Below are 16025 nucleotides of genomic sequence, written 5' to 3'. Positions count from 1 at the left end.
CTGCCATGGAGGAGAAGGGAGAAAAAGCTTGTTAGTGTTGACTATAAAGCTTTCACATCAGGAAGAATGAAGAGGGGGAGAGAAAGAAAAATAAGGAAGCACCAGGTTGACAAAAGGAACACACCATGAACTGGGGCAGGGATACAGTCAAGCAGCACCAGTGGCACAGAAGCCTGCTGAGGGCACAAGCTAACATTTTACATGTGAATGTGCACAGCTTTGTTTCTTTGCCCTTTATCTTCATTGCAGTAACTGCAGTAACTCAGCAACTTCACTGAGTGTTTGGGTTACACAGTACCTTTTTAATGTGATAGCTTCTCAGTGTATGTATGCATTGTATGAATTTTCTGTATATATTACAAACATGAGACTGTGTGCTAAAAAAAAGCTAAAATGTTTTCATGAAGCATCTGAATGGTAAAGGAGCTTTGCAGAGCTCTTGCTTTCATGTACTGGCTGTAGCAGTCCTACATTTGAACTTCCAGGTGCTTACATCCATGCCATTTTGAAATCTATTGGCACCTGGTATAGTATTTAGATATGTGCCACAAGCACCCCTTGAATGTCTGCAAATCAGGAAGGTGGAGGGCTTCAATGAATAAAAATAAATTCAGTGCTCCAAGCTGAGAGAACCACAGATTTCAGGTCTTGCACGATAGTCTGCCAAATACATGTTGGTTTTGTTGTTGTTTTTTTTTTTTTATTTTCAATTTGCAAGACCATAACTGCATTAGTTAAAAAGAGCCCAAGAGGGCAATATTTTTGATTTTGGAGCCAAGAATTGTATTTTTAATTTAATTTTTTTTGAACACAGTCAGAGTGAAGTTGCTGGATTACTTGTATCTGTTGCTGCTGCTGCTGCAAGGCTTGTTGTTGCTGCTGTTGCAAGGCAGAAGAGAGCTGGAGTCTCTGCTGAGGAAGGCTTTGCCCAGGTCTGTTCACGGCAGAGCCAAGCTGAGACAACACTGAGAAAGGAGAAGGGGAAAGCAGGCAGGTCAAAGAGGTCAGGTTGAGTTGGTCAGGGGAGGAAGACATAGGAATACAGTGTAACAGGAAAGGGGGATCAATAGAATTAGTTTCAGAGTCAAATTTGGAACAGTGCAGAATAAAGTATACATGATATACATACTCTGTTAGTTAGAACATAATTAGATTATGAAGTGCTTGTGGAGACACAAAGGTTTCTCACACTGGATGTTAAGCACAGAGTTAAAGAAACATTCCTTAATGAAGTCTGGCATGAAGTTCCCTGCATTTTCATTTTGTCTCAAGTGTAACTTGTTTTCATGTGATACTATCAATTGATGGCACTTAACTGCCAAACAAAGCAGAGAAGTGCATGCTTTAGAAGTCGAGTATTTCTCATAGAATTCATGTCCTGATAATAAACAGTAAATCATTCTGATCTAACGTAAGACTTCCTTAAGACCAAACTTCATTTCAGTGTGAATTTATCAACATAAACACTTTGCTATAAAAGGAGGCTCAGCAAGCACATACCTGTGGCTTGAGGTTGCATAAAATTCCCTACTCCAGTCAGGTTAATTACAGCAGCTTGTTGGGCAGATAATGCCTGATCTTGATTGGATGGACCTTGGTCAGACCCCTAGCAAAAATGAAAAGCTTGATCCTTATTACCAAACTTTCGTATCAATGAATAAGCAAATAAAGCCAGCGTGAAGGCAAACTTCTGAAGTGCCATTTAAAAACATTTAATGCTATGTCATCCAGTGTGTGCCAGATACAGGCTATAGTGTAGTCACTAACAGTTGAACAAAGAGATACTGAATACCCCAGAACAGCTTTGTTTTGGCAGAAATGGTAGTGCTCCTGTTACCCAGCAGAAGTCCATGTAGTTGTCAATTTCTCTGCAGTCTAGCAGAGACTACACTTCGTGGTTGTAATCTTATGACAACTTCCTGTCCCACTCACAGTCCCAAAGTCTTCAGGGGACCCTGAGATACCCATGTGCAAAGGTCCTAATCAATCAAAGTGTGCAAAGGCTGTCACATTCCCATGTTCATATTGTGCTACACACCTTCATTTAATAAAAATACAGACCCTGCTTTTAAAATCATATTTTCAGAATGCAGTAGTTTTCACAGTAATCACTTTAAAGGAATTAGTGTAGTCTGACTTAGTGTCTCCTGAAGTCAAAGGGTGCTGAATTATGACCTCTTTTAGAACTTAAATTATGCACTGATTTGTAACATAGGGAAGTAAAGCATTATATGCACAATTTGAGAAAAACTGCACAGCTTATGAGTCGGAAAAAAGCTGGTTGAGTCCGGGAGTTCTAATGCTTCTTTAGCGTTACATTATAATGCTACTAAGATCTAGGAAAACCAGACCAAAGGATTGCATGTTGAGACATCATCACCTCCATGATGACTAAGAGTCACAGAACCACCATGTGGGGAAAATCCCTGAGTATGAGAGAGAATGCATATTTATATTATATTGGTAGCACAGACAATTTTTGTTGCTTTTGAGCCTAAGTTTTTTCACTAAGACTTTGAGCACATACATTCCTATCCTTATCAAAGCTAAGGAATCTAGTGTTCATAATATCTCATTTTAGCCAACAACCCCCTCCTCTATAATGCAAGGTATGAGAGAAGTTCCTTAGGGCAGTTTAACCAATGCAGAGATTGATTTTCTCCAGAACTTTCTGCCACAAGAACTATGCTTATCAGCCTTTTTATAAATGCCCTTGATGTTCAATATCTAGAAAATAAAACTCAACAGCAGAAGGTCACATTATTTTTTTTTTAGTAGTTCAACTACTGACATTCAGAGATTCAGATGCTGTGAACAAATTGCAAAGTTTCCCATTAAACCTTCCCACAATCCAGAACAAGGCCTGTGGCACAGGAGGTTATATACCATAAAAAAAAAAATCAGAGGCATCTTATTTATGAACAGTCTACAGTATCACAAGTGAAATTATGACAAACTTGAGTATCCAGTAGAGAGTATTTGGTAAGCAGAACACTTGTGTGTCTGAGAACACAAAAGCAGAGCAGCTAGTTTTCTCACACTGCTGCATCAATGTTGGTTAGGATTTTTAAGTACTAACCTGGTACTTGCACCTTACGATTTTTAAAGTGCAACTGACTACTCAAAATTCGTCATTTGAAGATGGATTGGTGTCTATCGCCTTTAATTACAGGCAGCAGCAGAGCAAATCTCTTAAGATTACAGCTTTAAAGACAAGTTGTATTTCATTAGGTGCAAAGAAAATTCTGCTGAACTACAGCAGTGAGGTTTGTAAGCCAACTCACAGCAGTGTCAGTAACAAGTTTTTGTTTCTCTGTAATAATCCTGACTGCATTTTTTCTCTGTTCATATGATATATCTGTTAGTTATGATAAACAAAGCACTAAGCTGGTTTTACACTACTCATACAGTGGGGCTGGCTCTCTTCATGACAGTTAGACAATGCTCAGTGGTTGTTACAGCTTTTCTACACAGGATATAAATAAAGAGTTATAACCCAGCTCCAGCCATAGCAACAGAGCCACTGCACTCTTTGCTGTTTGAGAAAGTTTAGGAGCAAGAGTTTCCTCCCCCTCTGCTTCAGATCTATGGGGTAATGGCTCATTTACTTGTGGAAATGGGGAGAAAAGGAGAAACTCTTTCATCGACACACTCCAGACTGAGGGCTGTTAGCACACACCAGTTCTCCCTGCTGCTGAGGACTACAGGTTGTAGGCTGCTGAGATTGCTGCTGTGGAGAAAACTGAGACAGCTGCTGCTGAAGTGGGTTAAAAATAAGTGAACCACCTGGAAGCTGTTGAAGACTAAAAACAAAAGGCATAATTCAATCAAACTGCTGAGTTTCCTACTGTTCTAGGATGAAGACTGTATTGATAGTGGTGTACTTCCCAGAGGCTGGATTTTTGTTTGGTAATGCCTGTAAAGTCAATCAATTTACAATTGTTGCTGTTTCTGAAAAAAGCTCATGCTCTGAAAACAAACTTGCATGATCTGACAGAAAGGTATTTCCATAGGAAAATATATTTAAATTATTTTAATTAAAATGGCAGATAGTGTACTGATACTGGAAAGATAAATGCCAGTCTTCAACAGCACTGTATATAATTTCCACTTTCAGAATATTCCACTGAATTTTAATAGATAGTGAAACAGCCTTGATTCCTCTCCCTTACCCCAGCTTTAATTGCAGTTATTTCAGCTGAATTGTTCTTGGTTTATATGAGTGGCAGAGCTAGCTTGAAAGAATGTCCTTCAACCTGGAATCACTCAAATACAAGCATTTAATTGTATAGAAGAGCTCTATTCTGGCATAACTGCCTCCTGTGCACTGCCTCCTGTGCACAGTCCTCCTTTTCCACCCTTCTGGAGTGTACAGGAGTGGGAAGAGGAAGTAGCAAAGCTGGTAGTAATTTTTTGAAGCATGGTGCAATCTATGTGGAACACTGAAGCTGTAATTCTGAACCTGCATCTGGCAGCTGACTTCAAGGTCCAGGAACTCCGCCCAGTTCCACAAACAACCCCTGCTCTGCTTTTAAATGCAACTCTGACATAATAAACATCTGCTCATATTTGTATTTGTATGTATGCTTAGTGCAAATAAAGCATTTACAGACCTTCTAAACTCCCTATCTTACATGAACTTCCATTTCTCAAAACTCTTTAAACCTATTACTGCACCTACCTGTGCATGCTGAGCTTGGCCTTTAGGCATTCTGTGTGTAACTGTGTAACCTCCGAGTGATTCTACTGTTTTGTACAGTATAATTGTAACTTTAGTCTGTGATCTGCAATGAAACCTTAGGCAAATGCTGAAAGATTGTATTTTAGGGTTAATCTTTTAAATTCAAATGTCAACATCTTTATATTGTTACTGAGAATTATTTGCTTTTTTCTGAGCTAGGAATGTAACTTCCACCTTGTATGTCTATGGAGATCTCTTTTCTCTTATTCTAAGCCTTTTAAATAAGCAATTAAGATTTGCAGTAAATGGTCTGACCAACTGGCTCCAAAGATCTGTGTGGGGCAGTGCAGTAAGCAGCACTAAGCAGGTCTCTACAGAAAGATAAGAAATTATCATTATTATTGTGTCCAAGTATATCAATTACCTGTAGAAGATTTAAGGGCCGAAGATTTGATGTATTTTTCAAACCAAATGGGCTGCCTGTTAAAGAAAACATCTTTTTATTAGTAGTGAGTCTTTACTCAGTTCTGTTTGTGTTTTGCAGTACACCTTTCCACTGGGACTATTTTTAAATATCTGGAAGTTGGAAAACTGGCAAGTGTAAATTGAATGTAAACTTAATACTAAGTTTATACTAGTACAAGTATAATAAAAGTGTAATACTGGCAAGTGTAAATTAAGTGTAAACTTAATACAATGCTGCATTTTCCGTAATGCAGCTCATGGTCATTCAGACTCAAAGTGCGCAAGAACTGATTAAATGGAAAGAAATCTGTATCTCTACATTAACATTATACCCTGTGACCTATAACCTGTTCGTGCATTTACACAAAGGTGATTGTGGAGAACACCACAGCAGTTATTTTTCAGTGATCCTTCTGCCTTTTAAAAGCTTTACTGTTTTTACAGTAAATCCAAAGAAGTCCAAGGGCTCAATGAAGTAATACACTTTTACCAATCTTTAACAGAAAATAATCCCACCCCAGATCTGAGCAACACTCCAGTAAGACAGCAGCTATCAAACAGAAGCCCTGGAGGTCTTGCACAATTCACTACTTGCATCTGTTGCGTGGGTGACAGCACAGCATGTACAAATCTGTGACACCTAACTGGTAGAAGTTGATAGTGCTTGAAAGGACAGAAGTAGACTAAAAGCGATCCTCATGAACTGAAGAAATGGTCCAAAACTCAGTAACACTGATTTAAAAAAAGACAAATGACCAAGTACAAAATTGTAACTACCTTTGTGTCTATACAGCAAGAAAGGACACGAGAAGTTACAGGAGGTCACAAACATATTCAAATCATCCATATCACAAACTACAGAGCACACAAAAGAAAAGAACCTCTTCACACAGTTTACATTTATAAAATTCACTGTCACAAGATGCTGTAGAGATTCTGAAAATATACATGGGTTCAAAAACCAATTAGATAAATCCACAGACTAGAAATCTAGCACAGGATATTAAGCACAAAGATCCATGTGGATATTCTTCAGCTGAGAAAGTCTCAAAGCTGTAGATTGCCAGAAGAGGTACAGTTGTAGACAAGGGATGTTTAATTTCACACTTTTGCCTCATCTCAAACATTCTCCTCAGTATCCTCTAATGGCAACTGTCAGAGACAGAATATAAACTGGATGGATTTTTGGCCTAAACCAGTAAAAGCCATTCTTATATTAAGGTAATGCTGTTGCAAAAAATACAGATAAAAAATAGGCAGACCTCATTTGGGGAAATGTTAACAGGAATGTTGTGAAAGAGATGAGATGCATTTATTCTGCTGTGCTCCACAGTGGTAAATCAGCCAAGCTCAGGCTTGTGTCCCGTTTTGGTTATCACATTTTAAGAAGGATGTAAGCAAATTGGACAGTCTAGAAAAGAGTGACAGGATTATGAAAGGTTTGAAAAATACGACCTATCAGAAAAAGACAAATGTGGGACATGACAGCATGTTTGATACTCAGAAGGTAAAGAGAAAGAGTGAACAACTATTTTTCACATCTGAAGGATATAGGAGGAAAAAAAAATTGCAGTTCAGGAGATGCACTGTAATTAGAAGGAAACATTTTGCATGGATAATGAGCCACTCCAGACAGCTACTGAGGAAGACTGGAATCTTCTTCAGTGAAGATATTTAAATACAGTTTATATAAACATTGGTTCAGTATGGTTTAGACAGATTTAACTCTTAGCATATGGGATGGATATCTTGAAGTCTTCTACTGTTCTCATTCTATAACCATACATTAGACTTTTTTTGTATTATATGTTCAATAAAAATAAACTGATAATTTCAATTGTGCTTTTAAGATTTATATAGTTGCATTTGGAGACAATAAGGAACTACTTAATTGTTGTATAAGAATAAAATAGTACCAGGGGCTAGAATAAAATGCCCCACACATTTAGAAAGTGAGGCCTCTTTCTAATTTCAATCATGCCTTTTTTCTGGCAGTTATATTTATCAAAATTTTATTTAAATTTGGAGTTTCTCTCGAACTTCTTACTGAGTGCACCAAACAATCCAGGTTTTGACTGTGTATCCCCAGCCTAGCTCACCAAAAACCAGCTTCAGACAATCTCCAACACAGCCTACACCTTGAATACAAAAACACGTATGTTGTTCCTGAGCTCCAGCCATCAAATGCACAACCTCTTCACACAAAGGCCACTTCAGTCCACTTTTCTCACAAAATGTTTTCACACTGTCCCTGTCTGAAGGGTGGCTTTTCAGTCACACTGACCTGCTTGGGAGGCAGATTGCATTGCAGCGGGCAGCGCACTTGGTACCAGACCTCCTGGGGGTAAAATGCCACTCAGATTTATACCTGCAGGGGCTATGGCACCAGTGTTGCACCCCAACATAGGGTTTGAACCACTCATCAGTGACTGTGCTCCACTGTGGAAGAGGAAAGACAACACATCAAACCCAAGTGGCACAAGTAAGTCTGAATAACTAAATGGTTGCTCTCTGTTTCATGGCAAGTAAATCAGTAGCTTCCTGTAAATTATGGGACTATGGATAAAGCATCAATGCAGCTTAAAAAAGAAATTTGCCTAGAGCATAACATATTTCATATTATGAGCACATACTGGGTTTTTTCTTCTTTGATATCAACTGTTAAAAATAAACCACAAGTGGTCCTTTCATTCTAGAAATGCTAAAAGGTCAACAGTCTTCAAAATGGCTGTACTATCGTAAAAGGAACAGGTCTGCTTTTTCTTTTTTCCCTATAAAAAATGTTCAATTTATCAACAGTGACCAGCTGCTCAACACCTTAGCTGGGTAATTTGAATGTCTGATACCTGCATTGAAGCACACTATGTATCTTACACTGACCATTGTAATCGCAGAATTTTCCTTAGTCTAAAAAACAGTTCATGTTACACCATACCATCTTCTCTTGACAGCATTTATTATTTTCTTTAAACCACAAAATGAGTTTTAAGGATCAAAGAGTATTTTACCTCAATGCTTTTTCAAATTGATAGAAACAAATCTGTTCCCATTTCTTATTTAGATTGGTCTGTATATGATATTCTACTTCCCCTCTGATTAATAAAAAGTTTTCAAACTTACAGAGCAAAACCTCAGAAATCACTTAAATTGAGATAAAGCTTTCAGAAATGAACCTATACGACTCCACAAAGATGAAAGCAATAAAGGCCTTTCTTAATAGATCTTTTCAATAATCTAATAGCAGATGACTTCTATCTGAGAAATACAAATAGTTTCTAGTGGCTCTTCACTTTGTAATTACAAAGTGAGTGATCTTTTTTGTAGTGCAGATCCTGAAAAATATTTACCCTAATGGATGGTGGACAGACCTGGACCACAGCCCCTCCCACCAACCAACCAACCAACCCCCATGGTAAATTAGGAAACCATCATAACAAAAGACTTACCACACAGAGCCCACTACATTGATGAAGTTAAGTCCTGCGGGGTTTGCCATGACCTGGGTGGAGGTTGTTCCTGTAGTAATGGATGTTACCATGGTGGAAAGAGGAATGGTCATTACAGGCAGTGCCTGGCTCAGAGACATTTGCTGCTGAGCAAACGGGGTTAACAAAGTGGGCTGAGGGGTGAAGCCTGAATCTTGGGGAGTAGGGGTGGCAGAAAGGGTAATAGGAGTTGAGCTCTGAGCATCAGAAGGGTGTGGGGTCGATGAAGGGGTGTTGGTTGGAGTAGGAGTAGATGGTTTAGGAGTTCCAGACCCTGCTCATTGAGAAAAATAAAAAGTGCTAGTTTGTTATAAAAGGCCAGTCCTCTTTGTATAAGGTTAATGGAATCTTACTTAGCATTGACAATTTCTTCTGGTTTTTAGATTGCAAGAGTTAATTTCTACATGACAAGTGTTGCAGCACACACTCATTGTTAAGGATGCAGTATAATCACAAAGAAAATCCATTCTCCATGCTTCATTCCTTGTGGCATACACCAATTTCTATTTTCCTTTAAGGCTTCCATAATCTATCACACATCAAGGGATCAATTCTATTCAGGAATACTTAAAATAATTTCTTAGTTACCATTTTAACCTAATTAATGTTTGTCCTAAACAGTTAAACAAATAGTATCCATGTACTGCCTGCACAATAGACTGTGTTAAAAACTGATAATGGAAAACAAGAGTCAGCAAGATCATGTAAAATTTCAATGATCATGGGGCTGATCTAAATTTCATCAGATAGTCAAACTGCAATTTTCCAAGCATTGATCAAACAAAAAGCAACTATCTAATATTTAAGAACCATAGAAGAGGATAATACTGCATCTTTAAAAGCTACTGTGTAATTCTCTCTACTTAAATGTAACACATACAGCTGTATTTGTTGTGGATGCAGTAGGCAAAGTCTATCAATAGAAAAATGAAACAAAACCCCCAAAAGCATGAGCTGTTTTTTTTTTTTGTTTTTCTTTTTTTTTTAGCTTTTATGTCCTGCAGAAAAAAAGGAAATAAATATGAATGGTGACCAGAGCCTTAAAGTAACTGTGTGCAGCAGATTGACACAATTCATAACACTAACATAAATCCAGACTCAATATTTTGGAAGAAAACTTAAGTTTTCTTTTTTATCTAGTGCAAAACAAGAAGGCACAAAAGTTACACTTTTTGAGCTACCCAGATTTTAAATTATTTAATGCAAAAAGCATATTATAATACCATGCAGGATACTGGAATGTGCAGTATACAATTATTCATAAAAAAATTGAGAAGCTGCAGCTGTGGTTCCCTCTTTGTACAGATCTGTTCACGATATGGCTCAAGACACATACATGTTTTAGAAAACATTTATGATCTACAGCTAAGATTACAATGATCCTGTCCGTGTTAATGAAAATATGTTAACTAGGATGTCCCTTCTGATTGAAATTTGCATTTTTACACCTGAGAATATGGTGCTATCATCAGCAGCATCACCACCACACTTGCAATCAGCAATGATTTGTAAAACAGTGTAGGAGTGTTTTTAAAAAATCATCTTATCGTTTATTGTATCATCACCTCGGGACTGATCAGATTATATACATACACAGATACACAACTGCACCAGCTCCTATAACATTTAAAAAACCAGATGCTTAAATAATGTAAAGGCAAATTGATCTAACATACTGTTTTTACACTGGAGGAAAAAAATCTACACTTTGGAATTTCTCTCATCACATCATCTACCAGCCTTTCATATATGAGGAGATCATGCTAATTGCAGAAAATGTATTAAAACGTATACACAGAGGGTGCATACATATATATACAGAAAACGAACACAGTTACAATAAACATAAAATACATACAGTGAACAAGAGACCTGCCTAAAGCTGCACAACTTATACAATTTAGGGTACACTGTACACTTAAGTTTCATCATTCCACAGGTTAAGAAGTTTATCTCAGGAAGCATTTATGCAAAAGCCTAAGATTTAATGGAGAATTTAGGTCGTGACTCACTTTGTGAAGAGCTCGCAGGAGACATGGCAGCTGGAGAGAGCATGCTAACTTGATTAAGATCCATAGATTGTTTCCGAGAAAGACCAGGAGGCTTAGAAGGAGGAGGTGGAGTTGGGGATTTTAGATGGCCACTTGACTGTTGTGAACTAAAAATATTACCTGAAAAAGCATAATTAAAATACATTACTATTCTATGAGTACATGTTAACTTGAATATTAGTATAGACTTTTGTGAGCAACATAATCAGAAATTTAAAAAAACAAACAAAAAGCCCCATGCTCTTCTCACAGATAAAATTCTGGTATTTTTAAATTAAATCTTAACTAAAGGGATATCCTTTCATTTTACAACAGGCAGGTCATGTTAAAATTAGATGTTTGAGTCAAAAAATAATTACCTGAAGAGCTACTTCCTGAACTTGAAGGTAATTTGATAGGAGGAGGTCGGTGTTTTACACCTTTCCCCAGTACTGAAGACTGAACAGAGCCTGATACACTTTCTGGCTGCTGGGAGGAAAGAGAAATTAACACTACCACAGCAATGACAAAAGTTTTCACATAGCTGACAGAAAAGACAATTCAACTGATTTGTATGAAGCCTTCTCGAACTATGACAATATTCCTTTCAGCCACTTCAGATGCTTATGCATTTATTTAAAAAAAATAACCTATGATGAACTCTCGTTAGATAAAGTCTTTACCATCAAGAAGCAGCATGAAAGTGCTAGTAAAAATTTAAAATGAGCGAAGAAATAAGTAATATAATTAAAGAGTTTCACCTTTCTCCATAATTCCAGAATTTTTTGTACTTTTCACAAACACAAAAGTGATGAATATACTTGAAATAATAAAACATTTAGGTTTTACTTGAAAAATGACATCATTTAATTAATTCATTCTCTATATACCTGCCATTTTCAACCAAGACAGACTTAAAGATCAGGATCAGAATTCTTTATTCTGGGAGCAGGATTTCAAATAAATTTAGGAAAATCTTGAATGCAGAGAAATCAAGACGCATTTCCCCACTGGCTTCAGTGGGACCAGAACTTCATACTCTTAGAGGGAAGATACAGCCTTTTTGTTTGCTCTTGTATCCTAATCATCAGGTTGTCTGAACATGTATCTGCTTCACCTATTTGAGTCTGTAGTTCTCAGTCACTCACAACAGACCCTAAAGCCATAATTCCAATAGCTGACACTGTCTAAAGACTCAACAGTGAAACACATTCAGTTATATTCTATGTGGTTTTACCTTATAGCAGATATCCATAAATTACAGTACTGTTTAACAAACATACAGTTTGCAAACTGCTGAAACTAGGCAATGAGGCTGGCAATTTAGTGAATGGAATATGTCAATACTGGAGCCTCAATTAAATGTGCATGAGCTAAGAAATCAGAGCATTGTGCAGAATCACCCTTTTTGGTGAGCTTAACTTCCACTGATTCTCAGTGATAAGAGATGGCCCCTCTAGATATTTCTAATTGCTTGCTTATGAAAAAGAATCTTTTGAGGAAAATTTTGAGGACTATCTTTCTGTTCTTGTATTAAAATCTGCTTTCTTGATTTTGAAATCAGGTTACAATGCCCCATTGCAATGGTAACTCGATCATTAAATATAGTAACCTGATTAACTCTAGTCCAGCTTTTGGTAGGGGCTTGGACAGGCAGACAAATTGACTTTGGCAAGCATCCTTCCACCCATTTATTATATGATTTTAATATATATATACACACATGCATGTACATGTCTGTATGTGTGCACACGTACACAAAAACATCCATATTCCTGTCTGCAACTGCTGGCCTTGGAATGCTGCTGGTCTGCCTGACACCAGGAACTACCTCCTTCAGAAAAATATTGTTGAAGTTTTAAAGTAGATATTTAGGGGAAAGATGTCAAGGAAACACCCCAGGGGATACAAATCTCATTTACTAGCTGGAGTATAACCTACAGCTCACTGCTGAAGTACTGACTCTGACCAAACAAAGCCAGAAGCAGCAAATAAAATGCAAGGCAATGCCAACAGGCAGGAAAATTTGGGAATGCAAGAGTTTATAGTGGAAATGTAGAAATGTGTGTGCATGTAAACATACACACTTTAAAGTTGTTGGGGTTTGTGTTTTGGAGGTTTTTTTGGTGTTTTCTTCTATGTATGAGCTTTTTTTTTGCCTTTGGCTTTTTGTTTCTTTTGTTTGTATTGGTTTTTGTTTGGGTGTTTTTTTAAGTTTTCCTCTTCAAATTGAAGAGAAAATAATTTGAATTTCTAAAGGTAAAAGAAGTTCAGCTACTCCATCTGCTTCTGTTTTTACTGACCTGCAAAACAAGACACACAGCTGCATTTTATTATGCTGCTCTATGAAAGTTTCACCTGAACAGGGGAAAATGCTAAAACAAAACTTTGGAGCTAACTACATGATACAGAGCCAACCCCCCACCCCTTAAAACAGCTAAAAGGCAACATTTGAACATTGAAAACATAAATGTTTTCCACTAACTTTCCCAATATATTCACATTGAATGATCATGACCATAATGCATTTTAAAAGTCATTCAGGATAACATTTTTAGGTTATTTTACTGTTAAATATGGATAGCAAAATTTATTCTAATAATTCAATAATTAAGCGCAAATAAAAGAAATTTGTAGCTTGATAAACTCACTTCCATTTCCTTTCCTGGAGAAAGATGACTGACTGATCCACTTGAATTATGAAACATTTTCACAGTACATTTAGCTTCATTTTGCACTAACTCCTGGTACTGGTTCACCACCCTGAAACAAACAATAAGGAAATAAAAAGATTAACAAGTTTGAACTTCCAAAGTAGATACTTATAGATAAACACATAATTGTATATGTTATAGTCATGCATTTTATATATTGTGTAAGCATATCTCTATATGCTTACACAATATATAAAATACAATACATATATAACACATATAACACAATATATAAAACAGAGAGATGTACATATATAAAACATACTTATACCTCTTTGTATCTTTCTACATTATATTCCTGGGCTCTTAGATTTATTAAATTTTAACTTTTAATCTCTTTTTTTTCCTTAAACAAAATACAGTGTGAGAAGCACTCTACTGAAGGAATACAGAACACAACAGAACAGTTCCATTCCCAAAAGCAACTGCAGATCTTTGGGATCTAAGCCAACAGGGATCCCATTCCCCCTTTTTTACAGAGGTCCAGAATGTTTTATAAAAGTGTCTCTTCTGGTTATGCTATCTGTGAAACAGTCAACTCTCCTTCAGCTTGAGGTCTATGTCAGATGAGGAGTCTAAATGCAAGGGCTGAACAATCACTCCACTGTGAGCATTATGACAGACATTTGATAAAGCATCAGGGAAACAAGTTTAAAATATTGTTTTATCAAATTGAATCAGATACTACATCTCTGCTCATCTAACACAACCAAGCTGAGGGAATACTGTTTCACAAACATGATTGGAATATACAAAATGACCTTGAAATATAAAGCTGAAGTACTGTGGTCACTTACACTCTGGCAGACTGGACCTCAGCGAAAACCAGCTGGAATATTTCCATTACCTCACACCTAAATGTGATGAAATACTCTTTATTTTGATGTAGCCCTGCTTCTGTCATATGCTGTTACCTGACCAATGCAGACATAAGCAAGGGCCCTGACACACACAATGGAGGAAAGGGGGCAGTGCACTTTTTGTAGCAATTAGATTTTAGACTGACTTATTTAAAAATTGGTGGAATCAGGGTAGTAAAATGCTATGTACTCAAAAAGGTGGTCCTGCACTCCTCTACTGTTTCTTCTTGTCCTTGTCCCTGAAACCCTGATGCTTATTCTGATGAAAGGACTTGTGCAACCCAGTGACAAACATGATCAGGAAATCAATCCCAGTTAAAACTGGGCTCTTGTAATATTGTTGTTTTACTTTTCAGCCAGCCAATCTCCCCAGTTCAGCTTACAGAACAAACAGCAAAAGTATCAGCACAAAGGAGGCAGGAGAGAATATAAGCAAAGAGTTTCTTGATCAAAATTACCTATTTAAAAAAAGAACATTATTATTGATTTTTGATCAAATCAAAGACACATTTCCCTGCCAGGCACGTAAGGGTGTGTGAAGATAAGAGCTATGGCATGTACATAGCCAGCAGTATCCCATGGACGCACAAAACCACAACTGGCTCTGACAGAGGCTGCTTTTTAAAGGTTCTGTGCTTATATGCACAGGCAATCTAATGCGATGTACTCTGACAAACACTTAAAAACCACTTATTTTGCTGCCTCAGTTATCCCTGAATTAGCTACTCCTACTCATTCTACAACTAAAATATACTGAAAAACTGGTTTATTGCTTCTCTAGGAAAGCTGAATCAAGACATGCACAATACACAAAATGAAAGTGTATAAATCTTAAATCCTAGATTACACTTCATTACTAAAATGACCAGTTTAAATGAACCATTTCCATGATTTCTAATTTACCATGCCAAATGTTAGGATGAAATTACTGCTAAGTGGTCTCAGAGTTCAGGTGTACTCACATATTTGATGTCCTCTATTCTTCCTTGCTTGTTAAATACAGAAGCTACACACTATTCTATTTCTTGATATGATGACTAATTCCTCTTATTTTTTTTCATTTGTTCTGCATCTGTTTCCGTAACCATAGCACTGGCAGTCATAACTGCCAAAAAGGAACAAAATTTATTATTTGTCATCAAGCCATTACATTAATTTACCTTTCAGCATCAGTCTTCGAACCAATAAGGAACCTAAAATGTAAAGTATATTTTCAGTCATGAATTGGACTAAAAGAACATATTGTTATAATCACAAGGCTTCAAACAAATGGCAGGGCTGTGTTTTTTTCATACCTGCTTGAAATACAAATGATAATGTATCCATTCAATGGACTAAGTATCACTCAGAATTTGAAATACACACTTGACTTCCTAACTATATGTAAAATATACACACATGATCTAATATGGTCTCCTTTAACAGCAAATTACCTACAAAGGAAAAGGCAGAATATAGAAGTTTTGGATTTTATAATTAAAAAAAAAAAGTGAGTAACTGCTACAGAATTATTTATGTAAAAAGTACATGTAAGGAAAAGATATGTATACACCAACACCATACCAGTACACTCAGACTGAAATAGAAGCGTGTTGAGGGGAGGTCAAAAACAGTCCTGTGCATAATATTTTAACAAACATTTAGTTTCCATTGTTTGATTTCACTTATGCCAATTCCAATTCCCCATGATTTTCCAGACCTCCTAAATAAGTATCTCTCTTTTGCATAACACTTATGGCTTGAAAATTTATTACTATGTTTCTTGAACTTTACAGAAGTTTCTCTTTCTC

The 16025-nt window shown here is 36.8% G+C and overlaps 1 protein-coding gene across 12 annotated transcripts in view; it reads right to left on the bottom strand.

Moving 5' to 3' along the window:
• SUPT20H (SPT20 homolog, SAGA complex component) overlaps positions 1 to 16025 on the bottom strand; it is a 29953-nt gene that overhangs the window by 529 nt on the left and 13399 nt on the right. For 3 of the 12 annotated variants that reach the window (XM_036379551.2, XM_036379578.2, XM_036379570.2), the window contains exons 15-23: positions 15396 to 15428; positions 13313 to 13424; positions 11042 to 11150; positions 10644 to 10802; positions 8593 to 8905; positions 7431 to 7585; positions 5106 to 5161; positions 1501 to 1606; positions 838 to 965 (exon numbers count right to left, since the gene is read on the bottom strand). In XM_036379551.2, the coding sequence (XP_036235444.1) occupies positions 838 to 965; positions 1501 to 1606; positions 5106 to 5161; positions 7431 to 7585; positions 8593 to 8905; positions 10644 to 10802; positions 11042 to 11150; positions 13313 to 13424; positions 15396 to 15428 (1171 nt within the window). Of the gene's footprint in view, positions 1 to 837; positions 966 to 1500; positions 1607 to 3679; positions 3794 to 5105; positions 5162 to 6408; positions 6558 to 7430; positions 7586 to 8592; positions 8906 to 10643; positions 10803 to 11041; positions 11151 to 13312; positions 13425 to 15395; positions 15429 to 16025 lie in introns of those variants that run through there. The other 9 variants (XM_036379561.2, XM_036379588.2, XM_036379598.2 and 6 more) reach the window with 7 other exon arrangements.

This window comes from Molothrus ater, chromosome 2 (genome assembly GCF_012460135.2).
Source record: "Molothrus ater isolate BHLD 08-10-18 breed brown headed cowbird chromosome 2, BPBGC_Mater_1.1, whole genome shotgun sequence".
NCBI lineage: Eukaryota > Metazoa > Chordata > Aves > Passeriformes > Icteridae > Molothrus > Molothrus ater.
This window is presented reverse-complemented; position numbering and strand designations above follow the sequence as displayed.